The sequence below is a fragment of the Salvelinus alpinus genome, chromosome 28, assembly GCF_045679555.1.
Source record: "Salvelinus alpinus chromosome 28, SLU_Salpinus.1, whole genome shotgun sequence".
Lineage (NCBI taxonomy): Eukaryota > Metazoa > Chordata > Actinopteri > Salmoniformes > Salmonidae > Salvelinus > Salvelinus alpinus.
The window spans coordinates 17,656,996-17,672,215 of NC_092113.1; the positions used below are offsets into that span (position 1 = coordinate 17,656,996).

The 15,220-nt window shown below is 39.6% G+C and overlaps 1 protein-coding gene across 3 annotated transcripts in view; it reads right to left on the reverse strand.

Moving 5' to 3' along the window:
- chl1a (cell adhesion molecule L1-like a) overlaps positions 1-15,220 on the reverse strand; it is a 122,245-nt gene that overhangs the window by 23,506 nt on the left and 83,519 nt on the right. For all 3 annotated transcript variants that reach the window (XM_071371921.1, XM_071371920.1, XM_071371922.1), the window contains exons 19-22: positions 13,030-13,145; positions 6,054-6,258; positions 5,552-5,674; positions 3,420-3,593 (exon numbers count right to left, since the gene is read on the reverse strand). In XM_071371921.1, the coding sequence (XP_071228022.1) occupies positions 3,420-3,593; positions 5,552-5,674; positions 6,054-6,258; positions 13,030-13,145 (618 nt within the window). The remainder of the gene's footprint in view (positions 1-3,419; positions 3,594-5,551; positions 5,675-6,053; positions 6,259-13,029; positions 13,146-15,220) is intronic.

The window sequence follows — 15,220 nt, forward strand, 5'->3', positions numbered from 1 at the left end:
GGAAGTGTATAGGAGACGTAGTACCTACTGTGACATTCGCGCAAAACTGAAAGCGCGAACCACCGCCTTTAACAATGGCAAGGCGACTGGTAATATAAACAGTGTAGTTATTCACTCCGCAAGGCAATCAAACAAGCTAAACGACAGAATAGAGATGAAGTGGAGTCGCAATTCAATGGCTCAGACACGAGACGCATGTGGCAGGATCACCAGCCACGTCGCCGAGACTGACATCTTGCTTCCGGACAGGCTAAACTATTCTACGGTATCTCATTCAACAATGCTTACATATCTTGCATTACTCCTCTCATATGCATATACTGTTTTTTCTATACTATTCTACTGCATCTTAGTCCGTTCCGCTCTGACATCGCTCATTCATATGTATATAGTCTTAATTCATTCCTACTTAGATTTGGGTGTATGGGTATATGTTGTGTAATTTGTTAGATATTACTTGTTAGATATTACTGCACTGTTGGAGCTAGAAGCACAAGCGTTTCGCTACACCCGCAATAACATCTGCTAATCACGTGTATGTGACCAATACAATTTTATTTTATTTGATAAATATGTGTATGTCTTGCTTAGCTAAATACATTTTTTTTAAGTATGTGACCTATACAATTTGATTTGATTCCCCTGGTCAGTCTATGTCATGGAATGAGCAAGTGATCTTAATGTTTTGTAGATTCAGTGTATAGTTACAGTAAATGCAATGCTTATCCTGGGAATCTTTTTACGTGTCAATTTTCAAAGGATAAAGCTAAGAACATTAACAACGTCATAGTTAAGAACATTATAAAAATATGGAAAGAAAATGAAACGTGTTCTACAAGAATCAATATCACTCCCTAAAACACAACCTTATGGAACAATACTTGGATTGCTTTTCAGAATTCACCGATAAATTGGTCCACATGGAAAACTAAAGGCATAGAAACCATTAATGACTTTTAATGATGTTTCAAATACATGCAACTTAAAAGTTACATAACACAAAATTTCAAATTGAAATCTTTTGGACATCAGAGCAACCTTAAGGGAATCTTTTTTGTGTAACGTGTGCTCCCTTCTCCGGCCTCTAGGTCACCAGGCTGCTCGTGTTTCTTGTTTTAAAGTTCCGTTCCCTTATTAAATGTATTCCCTCCCTGAACTTGCTTCCCGACTCTCAGCGCACATCGTTACAATTTGAGTCAGGAAAGGATGTTCATATGATAGGGAAGATATTCAAAACCTTGCAGAGAGCATGTCCAACTGACAATCTCTTAGGAAAAAATATAAACTATTGGAACCAAGACTTAAAAAGAACTGATGTTGGCACAAGATGGAGTGAAAGTTGGAGCATAACTAACGAAATTACAGTTAACGATAATTTAGGCTTAATCCAGTATAAACGAACGTATAGAATTTATTATACAAAAGACAAAATTCACAAATTCTACAGCACAAGGGCAGAGTCATGTCTTAAGTGTAAAACTAATAATGGCTCAATAATCCATGCTTTCTGGGAATGCTATAAAGTCCGGAAATTGTGGGCATAGCTAGAAAGTTGGCTGTCAGAAGTATTACAATGCAAACTTACTTTTAATCCGTCTGTCTTCCTATTTCAAGACATGGCATGTGGGGGTGTAGTGAGATACCCGATGGGTTGGACGATTCTCTTCATCACTCATCTTGAAACCCGCCATCATTAACACAATGGAAAAATGTAATGATTTAACATTTAAATATTGAAAGTGCGTGGGCTACGGAAAGAAACAAAATGGTGCAGTTTCAGGCCATGTGGCGGAAAGTGATGCGGCCACTGGAGATCGGGGGGGGGGTGCAAGTGGGTCTGGGCAGGTGTGATGTAGTTGATGTTTGTACGATGTAGTCGTTTGTACAGTATGTGTATGTTTTGTATTGTTTATAAGATATCAAATAAAATTGTAAAAAAAAAAAAAAAGGGATCATAGCTTTCACCTGGATTCACCTGGTCAGTCAATGTTATGGAAAGAGCAGGTGTTCCTAATGTTTTGTGCACTCAGTGTAATTGAATCTCTGGTGAAACACTGTTTTTCTAAGGGATTTTTGGTAGGTGGTTTTGCTATCTGTATTAAATGCAACATACATTTTTTCCCCCACTTTTTTGCTACACCATGAGGAGACAGACAAAAATAGATGGCTTTAGACCAGTTGAAGAGTCCAACACATTGTTCTGATATCACTGCTGTTGTGTCCTTGTATCACAGCTGTTGTTCTTGTTCAATTTCTCAGTAGTTTCTCTTTTTCTATTTCCTTTGTACCATAGTCTTATTTCTTTCTCTCACTCATGTCACTCTCTCTCTCATCCTCTCTCTCGCTCTCTCTCACAGGCACAGGCACCCACCCACACTCAAATACAAACAGAAACAAAACACACAACTCTCTTTCCCAAATTCCCATGATGCATCTCACAGTGCCATGGATGTTCCATTGTATGTAGTATCAACTTCATACTCTCTATCACCTCCCATCAATGTCTCCAAACTCATTGCGTTCCAGCTCCCCTATTGCCACACATACATCTTGTAGATAATGACTGACATGGCCGGAAGGCACACATGCCTAATAGGCCCTTCTATCTCCATTCAGAGTCATATACTCTACCATGTTCAGTAATGACAGACACTATAATGTCTCAATAGGAGCACTGACTCCAAGCACAGACTACAACTCCCTTCAACACTTCAAAAACTGGTTGTCTCAACAATGAGTTCTCATTCAACTTCATCAACGTGGCTGCCTGATATTTGCTAAGAGTTGTCAGAATATACAGTTTGTCTCATAATCTAGATGTCAACCACAAAACAACAAAAGGGTTTGAAGCTGTCGTTGAATATTTGATTGCACATTTATTTGCATAACACTGTAGTGTAAACTATACATGTGTAGTAGTATTTGGCTTGACATGAATGGATGCGACTTCAAAACAACTTAAAAAAACAAGCTAGCCTTTTAACTTCCCACATCTCCCCATATGATATAATAATGTGTAACCTACAACATTATCCCAGTTTGATATGTTGCTTGAATGCTTTCACGCCAATATCAGCAAAAAATATAACATAATTTTTCCTCACGGCGAGATAGCAGAAAACTGCTGTAAAAACTTGACCAACTTTTCCATTTTAAAATATACTAGAATCACAGTTATTATTACTTGCAAACAAAAAACATTTTGTGGATTCTAATAAATCAACAATGTTGTTTGGATTATTGTTTGAGGAGTCGCTGAGATTATATTTGGTTATGAGCTACAAGCGTACCGACGCCTACTACAAGTAATCGTAGCTGCGTTGCGTAGTGTTTTGTTCCGTAGCATAAAGTAATCAGAGTTTAACACAGCCATCAACTCCCTCAATCATGATCCATCCCCCTGTGGATTGGCTACTCACTTGCTTCTGTGACCGTGCTACCCTCCTCCATGCGCTGGGGTCCGCAACCCACCCTGGTGCAGGCGCTCAAGTAAAACATGTACTTGCTCATCTCCCCCAGGCCCTGCAGGAGCCACTGGGTGGTGTCGGCACTGCTGACGTTCACCTCCTGCATGTCCCCCATCGTCTCATTTACTATAGAAGAAGAAAATAATAGAAGCCATTTAGCAGATGCTTTTATGCAAAGCGACTTAGTCATGCGTGCATAATTGTTTTAATTTTTTATTTAACATTTATTTAACTAGGCAAGTCAGTTAAGAACAAATTCTTATTTACAATGACGGCCTACCCCGGCCAAACCCTAATGACGCTGGGCAATTTTGCGCCGCCCTATGAGACTCCCCAATCACGGCTGGTTGCAATACAGCCTAGGTCTGTAGTGACGCCTCTAGCACTGAGATGCAGTGCCTTAGACCGCTGCGCCACTCGGGAGCCCGAGTTTTACGTATGGGTGGTCCCGGGAATCAAACCCACTATACTGGCGTTGCTAGCGCTATGCTCTACCAACTGAGGTACAGAGGACCACCCAAGAAGAAGATATACACACACACATATGTAACATTGGTGCCGTGACCCGGATCACTGGTTGCTGCGGAAAAGGAGGAGGTCGAAATGGGGGTGAGTGTAACGGATGTGAAATGGCTAGCTAGTTAGCGGGTACGCGCCAGTAGCGTTTCAATCGGTTACGTCACTTGCTCTGAGACTTGAAGTAGGGTTTCCCCTTGCTCTGCAAGGGCCGCGGCTTTTGTGGAGCAATGGGTAACGATGCTTCGTGGGTGACTGTTGTTGATGTGTGCAGAGGGTCCCTGGTTCGCGCCTGAGGTCGGGGCGAGGGGACGTACTAAACTTATACTGTTACACATACACAAAAATACACATTTGGTTGGAGAGGCTGGAGCAGAGATCATCTCATGCAGCTCACAGTCAAACATTCACATGACACGGGTCATGGCTTTTGTGCCAGGAGTTTTGTGAGCTGACTATGTGAGCTGACTGTGTGAGCTGACGAGGAAAACACGACTCTAGTTACAAGACTTGACTAAGAGTCTGGGGCCTACTCATATGCTGTAATTAGGCTCCAGAGGTTTTCCTTGTCAGGTCTCGTGGTAAATAAATGGAGATGTTAGTGTTATAGTATTTTACCCATCGATTACAGATTCCAATTACTGCACTTACAATTCACTGCCTCACTTTTTTCTTTATTAGTGCCTTTCCATGTTATTCCTAAAGACGTTGCTCTGAAGCAGCATGTACATAAAGAGATACCACTATACAATGATAAGGTTTAATAAGATTTCCTTGTTGATTTTTTGTTGTTGTTGTAATACTGTATATTTGCCAGCCTGTTAGACTCTCTGAACCAGTTCTATTGTAATGCTCATATTCCCACTGGCTGGTACTTTAATATCAGTGAAATGCTGATATCTGATGACAAGCACTGAAAAGGGCATGCTGGCTGCATTCAGAGGCTCGACTGGCTCAGTGGGTGCTAGAACTGCAGGGAAGGGTCTCCCATATAATTTCACACAAAGACTCCAGAAATGTCAGGCAAAATAAATGCAGGTAAAAGGAAAATGTAATGCATGTGATGAAAGCCTCTTACCTCAGTGTTCTCTCCATAAGATAAGTGTTCTCTTCATATAAGATGTGAATGGTTTCATTTGAATTCCATGTGATAGAAAGCATATAATGACATATGAACACTAGTCATGTCTTCTTTTGATTTAGTAAACGTTTCCATTCTATTAGGGGGAAAACAGCAACTACATTTTATATGCCTATAGAGGTAACTCTCTGCCAGTGGGCAATACCAATAATTGAGCTTTAGAGAGAACCCAATTGACAATTGAGTATTTAAACAGCACCATCTAGTGCAGGTTTTGATAGTGCAGCTATTGGAACAACAGCAAACTGTACTACAGTAAATGACCAGTCTAAACTGACCGCTAGGTAATAGTAGGTCAAGAGTAATATTCAGCTGTTAAAATTGTGGTGAAGTTGTGTGTACATACTCATCTACTGTAGTAATACTAGAGTGGTCATATGAGTACATACTCATCAAGTAATACTAGGATGGTCATGTGTGTACATACTGAGTTGGTACTGCAGGAGATATCCCATAAGGATGCCGTTGGCCTCAAAGGGGGGTGCCCACACCAGGGTGATAGAGTCTCTCTGGGCGTTTGACACTGTCAGAATGGGCACTTGTTCGGGAACTGTCAAAACATAGAAAAACAAACAAACATTACACATTCAGCCTACAATCCGTCATAATCGTATCGAACATACTTCTTAGGCTTACCTTGCTGTGAAATCTATAGCCTTTAGCGTTCACATATTTTGAGCTTCATTTTTCAGCAAGGCACACAAATGATGTATTAATATACAGTATAAGACAAACACTCACACTTACAGTAACATGTTGTGTTCTGCGACAACACCACAGTTCTCAGGGTGGGTGATGTCACTTCACAATGACTATTACTACAGGACACAGCTAACTACCTCACATCTGCTACACAAAGTTGGCATTGTTGTACTGTTATGCCTTGTAGTAAACCTGTGAGTGCACACAGCCCTCTGCCAAATATTTACCTCCTTCTGGAGTCTGGAAGGTGACGGGGTCACTATTGGGGCCGTTGCCCCTTTTGTTAAAGACGTTGACGGTCAGTCTGTACTCCGAGAAGGGTCTGAGGCCAGGTACCATGGCATGGCTCCTGTTCCCCGGGAACGTCAGGAAATGTCTCTCCTCAGGAATTCTGTTGGAATGTAGGAGACTCCGTTTCCTCAGCCAGTGCACCTGAGGGAGGGATAGAAAATGAAGAGACTTATATGGCAGCCATTTCGAAGATGATATTCAAATGAGAAAAGGTTAGTTTGTGATGGAGATTGTTTCACAGGACCTTTTTTTTGTTATTTATTATATATTTTTATTGGACATATACACCCCCCTCCATATGTATTTGTACAGTGAAGCTAACCATTTTAATTTGGCTCTATACTCCAGCATTTGAGATAGAATGTTTCATATTAGGCGACAGTACAGAATGTCAGCATGTCTTGTGCCATTTTGGAGTCACTTTTATTGTAAGTAAGAATAGAAGATGTTTCTGAACACTTTTCCATCCATGTGGATGCTTCCATGATTATGAATAATCATGAATGAATTGTGAATAAGGATGAGAGAGAAGCTTACAGAGGCACAAAGATCATAACCCCCATTTTTTGTTGTCGCCTCTGAAAGGGATCTCACTCATAATTATTTATGATTCATTCATGATTTTTCTTAATCATGGTATCAGAAACATCTCACCTACTCACTTAAAGAAAATTACTCTAGTCATCATTCAGTTACTATTGGACAAAACATAACCCAAAACACAATCAAAACAAACTGCAAATTAGTTTGTAGAGTCGCAAGCTTGATGTAGTCAATGCATGCAATCAATACTATATGGGACCAAATACTAAAGTTTTTACTTCTTTAATACATTATACGTGAATGTGTTCAAATTAATTATTCAAATGGGAGGACTAGATACATAGTGATTTCATTTCTAAACAGTGAAACAGATATTTATGAAAATACCCTCAAATAAAAGGTGACATTCTGTACTGTCACCTTATATTAAACCTTTGATCTCAAATCCCAAAATCTGGAATATAGAGACAAATTAAAAAATATTGCTTCACTGTCCAAATACAGTGCCTTCGGAAAGTATTCAGACCCCTTGACTTTTTTCACATTTTGTTACATTACAGCCTTATTCTAAAATTGATTAAATTAAACAAAAATCCTCAGCAATCTATACACAATACCCCATAATGACAAAGCAAACAGTTTTTTAGAATGTTTGCAAAAGTATATTAAAAAAAAACTGAAATACCTTAATTACATAAGTATTCATACCCTTTCCTATGAGACTAGAAATTGAGCTCAGGTGCATCCTGTTTCCATTGATCATCCTTGAGATGTTTCTACAACTTGATTGGAGTCCACCTTAGGTAAATTCAATTGATTGGATATGATTTGGAAAGGCACACACCTGTCTATATAAGGTCCCACAGTTGACAGTGTATGTCATAGCAAACACCAAGCCATGAGGTCGAATGAATTGTCCTGGGGCTCAGAGACAGGATTGTGTCGAGGCACAGATCTGGGGAAGGGTACCAAAAAATGTCTGCAGCATTGAAGGTCCCCAAGAACACAGTGGCCTCCATCACTCTTAAATGGGAGAAGTTTGGAACCACCAAGACTCTTCCTAGAGCTAGCTGCCCAACCAAATTGAGCAATCGGGGGAGAAGAGCCTTGGTCAGGGAGCTTTAGAGTTCCTCTATGGAGATGGGAGAACCTTCCAGAAGGACAACCATCTCTACAGAACTCCACCAATCAGGCCTTTATGGTAGAGTGGGCAGACGGAAGCCACTCCTCAGTAAAAGGCACGACAGCCCGCTTGGAGTTTGCCAAAAGGCACCTAAAGACTCTCAGAACATGAGGATCAAGATTCTCTTGTCTGATGCCAAGTGTCACATCTGTAGGAAACCTGGCACCATCCCTACGGGGAAGTATGGTGGTGGCAGCATCATGCTGTGGGGATGTTTTTCAGTGGCAGGGACTGTGTAACTAGTCAGGATCGAGGCAAAGATGAATAGAGAAAAGTACAGAGAGATCCTTGATGAAAACCTTTCTCCAGAGCGCTCAGCAGAACAACCCTAAGCACACAGCCAAGACAACGCAGGAATGTATTCAGGACACATCTCTGAATGTCCTTGAGTAGCACAACCAAAGCCTGGACTTGAACATCTCTGGAGAGAACTGAAAATAGCTGTGCAGCGATGCTCCCCATCCAACCTGACAGAGCTTGAGAGGATCTGCAGAGAAGAATGGGAGAAACTCCCCAAATACAGATGTGCCAAGCTTGTAGCGTCATCATACCCAAGAAGACACGATGCTGTAATCGTTGCCAAAGGTGCTTCAACAAAGTACTGAGTAAAGGGTCTGAATACTTACGCAAATGTGATATTTCTGTTTTGTATTTTGAATAAATCAGCTATAATGTCTAAAAAACTGTTTTTGCTTTGTCGTTATGGAGTATTGTGGGTAGATTGAGGGGGAAAAAACAATTTAATCAATTTTAGAATAAGGCTGTAAAGTCAAGGGGTCTGAATACTTTCCGAAGGCACTGTACATATGGAGGGGAGTGTAAGAGCATACAATTGACAAGTCTTGACATAAATACAAATAATGTGTTTGTCTGATGAGTTCCAATTGTTTCATTAGAAGTATTGCTTTTTCGCAGCATTTCACACACTTTGAAATAACACCACATATTATTTAGCATCTACACTGAACAAAAATATAAACACAACATGCAAAGTGTTGGTCCCCTGTTTCATGAGCTGAAATAAAAGATCCCAGAAATGTTCCTTACGCACAAAAAGCTTATTTCTCTCAAATGTTGTGCACAAATTTGTTCATATCCCTGTTAGTGAGCATTTCTACTTTGCCAAGATAATCCATCCACCTGATAGGTGTGGCATATCAAGAAACGGATTAAACAGCATGATCATTACACAGGTGCACCTTGTGCTTGGGACAATAAAAGGTCACTCTAAATTGTTCAGTTTTGTCACACAACACAATGCCACAGTTGCCTCAAATTTTGAGGGAGCGTGCAATTGGCATGCTGACTGCAAAAATTTCACCAGAGTTGTTGCCAGATAATTCCATTTGAATGTCTCTACCATAAGCCGCCTCCAACATCATTTTAGAGAATTTGGCAGTACGTCCATCCGGCCTCACAACTGTAGACCACTTGTATAGCGTTCTGTGGCGTTTGCTGATGTCAACGCTGTGAACAGAGTGCCCCACAATAGCATTTTATCGATGTCAATTTGAATTCACAGAGATACCGTGATGAGATCCTGAGGCCCATTGTCGTGCCATCCATCCTCTGCCATCATCTCATGTTTCAGCATGATAATGCATGGCCCCATGTCGCATGGAAATTTACACAATTCCTGGAAGCTGAAAATGTCCCAGTTCTTCCATGGACTGCATACTGCATACTCACCAGACATGTCATCCATTGAGCATATATAGGATGCTCTGGATCGACGTGTAAACGACAGCTTTTTCCAGTTTCCGCCAATATCCAGCAACTTTGCACAGCTATTCAAGAGGAGTGGGACAACATTCCACAGGTCACAATTAACAGCCTGATCAAGTCTATGTGGAAATGTGTCGCTCTGCATGAGGTAAATGGTGGTCACACCAGATACTGACTGGTTTTCTGATCCAAGCATCTACCTTTTTTTAAGGTATCTGTGACCAACAGACGCATATCTGCATTCCCAGTCATGTGAAATCCATAGATTAGGGCCTAATTTATTTATTTCAATTGACTGATTTCCTTATATGAACTGTAACTCAGTAAAATCTTTAAAATTGTTGCATGTTGCGTTTATATTTTTGTTCAGTATAATTACAAAGCACCTTATGGTTTTCACTACTTTGTCAGGTAGGTAATTGTTATATGGCGTTGGATTTTGCATCCCTTGCCTTTGCAACCATGAAAAAATCTTTAAAATGGCAAAGAGTTAAACGAATCATTCATGTTTTTGTTTAATTTGAACTGTTTATCAATGATCAAAAATAATACAAGTCCTTTATACTGAAACACGTTCTGTTTATCTATTATTTAATGTATTTAGTGCAAGCAAATTAGAGTTGTAGTGACATGTTTTGGGGACTTATTATTTTAAATGCTAGAAAATAAAAAAGTATTCATATATTGTATAGATCTTTAAAACAAAGAAGGCTATTAAAATTGAGTGGAATGTTAGAAAAACAGGTTCTAGATTTCAGGCTAATGATTTGGTGTTACTAAATATAAAGTGTAATTGGTGTTACTCTATTTAGATGAAAGGAAATGACTGGTTATCATAATAAAATAAAACATTTGAAGTCATTAAGCTGCCATATAAATTGATTTAAAAATGGGAAGACGCACCCAAATACATTTAAATAAATAAAATCTATGAATTAGATATTTTTTCTAAATTCAATGCCAAAATCCATTGCAACTCAAGAATGACTCAAGTGCCATTGAGAATTAACTGCTGCTGACTAATGATAACTAGGGCTGGGTGATATGGCCAAAATATCATATCACATTTTTCTATTATTTTTTACGGTAAGAGGGTATTTGACGATATTTTGTGTTTTAATAATACAAGTTGTAAATATGCTTCATGAGTAGTGCATATCCCCAGGGAGGCAACAAATACATTCTAAGTGGTTTCAAATGGGGCATTTTCTCTTCTGATTATTTTATACTGTTCAATTAAACTTCACCCAAAAATAAATGTTTAGCTTTTTCATACATTTACTTCACTCATTTATTATTTCCAAACTGTAAAACATTTATTTGTCTTTGTATGCCTCTATTTTGTGAAAAAGTCAATTTTCCTTCATCATAATAATGATTGTCCTCTATGACCATGTATTTTCAATGGATTCAACGGCAGTTCATACTTTCGCCACAAGGTGCATTGTGCCATTTTCTAAGATGCTTTCGGCACCCGCACTAACTCAAAGGTAAGATTCATGGCAAAAACTATGTGCGCACCGTTGGTGCCAGTGCTCTCACATGTACTATTCATGGCATACAGTGCCTTCAGAAAGAATTCATACCCCTTGACTTATTCAACATGTTGTTGTGTTACAGCCTGAATTAAACATGTATTAAATTGATTGTTTTTCACCCATCAACACACAATACCCCATAATGACAAAGTGAAAACATGTTTTTAGAAATGAGCTTTGCACACCTGAATTGTACAATATTTGCACATTATTCTTTTTAACATTCTTCAAGCTCTGTCAAGTTGGTTGTTGATCATTGCTAGATAGACAGCTATTGTCATGTCTTGCCAGAGATTTTCAAGCTGATTTAAGTCAAAGCTGTAACTAGGCCACTCAGAAACATTCAATGTCATCTTGGTAAGCAACTCCAGTGTATATTTGGCCTTGTGTTTTAAATTATTGTCCTGCTGAAAGGTGAATTTGTCTCCCAGTGTCTATTGGAAAGCAGACTGAACCAGGTTTTTCTTTAGGATTTTGCATGTGCTTAGCTCTAATCCATTTATTTTTATCATAAACTTCCTAGTCCTTGCCGATGAAAAACAAACCCATAAAATGATGCAACCACCACCATACTTGAAAATATAAACAGTGGTACTCAGTGATGTGTTGTGTTGGAGTTGCCCCAAACATAACGCTTTGTATTCAGGACAAAGTACATTTCTTTGCCACATTTTTCACAGTTTTACTTTAGTGCCTTACTGCAAACATGATGCAAGTTTTAGAATATTTGTATTCTGGAAAGGTTTCCTTGTTTTTAACTCTGTCATTTAGGTAACTACAATGTTGTTGATCCATCCAAATGTTTCTCCTGTAACTGTTTTAAAGTCATCATTGGCTTCATGGTGAAATCCCTGAGCGGTTTCCTTCCTCTCTGGCAACTGAGTTAGGAATGACGCCTGTATCTTTGTAGTGACTGGGTGTATTGGTACACTATCCAAAGTGTAATTAATAACTTCATCATGCTCAAAGGGATATTCAATGTCTCCTTTTTTATTTTTACCCATCTTCCAATAGGTGTCCTTCTTTGAGAGGCATTGGAAAACCTCCCTGATCTTGGTAGTTGAATCTGTGTTTGAAATTCACTGCTCGACTGAGTGACCTTGCAAATAATTTTATGTGGAGTACACTTATTATGTGACTTGTTAAGCAAATTTTTTCAAAATGTGGAAAAAGTCAAGGGGTGTGAATACTTTCTGAAGGCAGTGAAAAGTACATGTGCACACCCAAAGCTCTGCTAGCAAATTAGCAGTTCTCAACTGTTAGCAGTCTTTTACTGGTGATAAGAATGGACGATTGCCATACTTTTTTGAGTTTCACTATTCAGTTATTACATTTATATAACATTTACCAAACATAAAGTAAAAATCCAAACCGGTCCGTGTATTAATAACGGTATATTGTAAAATGCGGTTTGTCGCCAAGACTTAATGCTAACTGCTAACTAACTTCAATGTAAAACATGCTATGCTAAATGGGCACATAATGTACACAAAATGGTAGATTACACAGAGTACCCTGACTTGAGATACACACATGCAACCTTAAATTCAGCCTAAATATTCCAAATTTTTGTTTCTCAAATAGGAATAGAGCCTGGGGAGTAGGCTACCCAGGGATATGTACAGGGGACCCAGTATTTATGTTAGGTGAGACGTAAAGGCCCTACTTTGGGTGAAGAAGAGCTAGGCAGATGGGCCAAGAGAAACTTGGATAATGTTCATTAGGCCAAACATTGGAAAGCATTTTAAAATGTTTTACCACTAAATATTCATGTTTACATTTACATTTGACATTTTAGTCATTTAGCAGACGCTGGTCCCCAAACCGTGGGTTGAGACCCCCTTAGCGGACAAGCTAGTTCCTCCCTATTTCAGTCCATTTTCTTCCATTTGGTACCTGATGAACACGACCCTGAACACTCACATTGTAGCCCCCCAGATGACCACGCAATGTTGCCTGGGCAACCCTCGTCCAACTGACTCTGAGAAGGGTGGTGTTCAACACCTCCACTGCCACGTCCCGTGGGGAAGCTGTAGGCACTGGAGAGGACAGGCACCAATCAGTAGCAATAGTACACGCACGCACGCACGCACACCCACACACACCCACACCTCCACACACACACAGTAGACAAAGGATAGGTAGCACATATTTACAAAGAAATACAACACCAAGAAGGAACAAACACACTATATAAAACAAAAGCATTTCCACTTCTGTATGAAACTATGGAGGGTACGTATTAGTACAGTCTATGTAGAGGGCGGGGGGGGGGGGTTATAGTATGGAGGGTGTGAAAAACAAAACTAAGATCCATTATCCTTTGTGTCATTATGTTTCAAATCTCACAATTTGCTCAGACAAAGGTGAGAATTTGATTTGCAACGGTTAAATTTTTTTATGTGAGGGGACTACTTGAAGTACACCTACATAGAACTGGGGTGATAACCAGAAAAAAATTACAGACACTTAACCTGATACATTATCCCGAAAACAATGCCAAAAGACAACTGAAGAAAAGAAAATGGGGGAGGGATAAGATGCAATGTTCACATAAATGAATAATATTGGGCTCTTTGTCAAAAATGGCAGTTGGGTCACTTTACAGAGAGTAGTACTAGGATACACTACAACACCATCTGCACATCAGAACAGTAGATAAACAATGGAAATGTAAAATGTATGATAGAACCAATGATGATTACTTGCTTTATACAACTAAGAGTAGAAAAATGGTTTTCATTCACATAGAAGAGCAACATGCCTCCCCTGGGTGGGCTTGGTAAAACACTCATATCTCCTACTTGCACATTATGATACACCTATACAGCCTTAAAAGTGTACATCCCAATAATATCTCCTTTCTCCTGAAGTGCGTACTCATTCACTATTTCCTTTCAAATCAGTGAAGAAACTGTGAATTTATACTATATACAGTTGAAGTCGGAGGTTTACATACACCTTAGCCAAATACATTTAAACTCAGTTTTTCACAATTCCTGACATTTAATCCTAGTAAAAATTCCCTGTCTTAGGTCAGTTAGGACCACCACTTTATTTTAAGAATGTGAAATGTCAGAATAATAGTAGAGAGAATGATTTATTTCAGCTTTTATTTATTTTGTCACATTCCCAGTGGGTCAGAACACTCAATTAGTATTTGCCTTTAAAGTAGCATTGCCTTTAAATTGTTTAACTTGGGTCAAACGTTTCAGGTAGCCCTCCACAAGCTTCCCACAATAAGTTGGGTGAATTTTGGCCCATTCCTCCTGACAGAGCTGGTGTAACTGAGTCAGGTTTGTAGACCTCCTTGCTCGCACTCACTTTTTCAGTTCTGCCCACAAATGTTGTATAGGATTGAGGTCAGGGCTTTGTGATGGCCACTCCAATACCTTGACTTTGTTGTCCTTAAGTCATTTTGCCACAACTTTGGAAGTCTGCTCGGGGTCATTGTCCATTTGGAAGACCCATTTGCGACCAAGCTTTAACTTCCTTCCTAACTGACGTCTTGAGATGTTGCTTCAATATATCCAATATATAATTTTCCTTCCTCATGACTCATGATGCAATCTATTTTGTGAAGTGCACCAGTCCCTCCTGCAGCAAAGCACCCCCACAACATGATGCTGCCACCCCCGTGCTTCACAGTTGGGAAGGTGTTCTTCGGCTTGCAAGCCTCCCCCTTTTTCCTCCAAACATAACAATGGTCATTATGGCCAAACAGTTATATTTTTGTTTCATCAGACCAGAGGACATTTCTCCAAAAAGTACGATCTTTGTCCCCATGTGCAGTTGCAAACTGTATTCTGGGTTTTTATGGCGGTTTTGGAGCAGTGTCATCTTCCTTGCTGAGCGGCCTTTCAGGTTATGTCGATATAGTTTTACTTCGGTATAGATACTTTTGTACCTGTTTCCTCCAGCATCTTCACAAAGTCCTTTGCTGTTGTTCTGGGATTGATTTGTACTTTTTGCACCAAAGTACGTTCATCTCTAGGAGACAGAACACGTCTCCTTCCTGAGCGGTATGACAGCTGCGTGGTCCCATAGAGTTTATACTTGCATACTATTGTTTGTACAGATGAACGTGGTACCTTCAGGCGTTTGGAAATTGCTT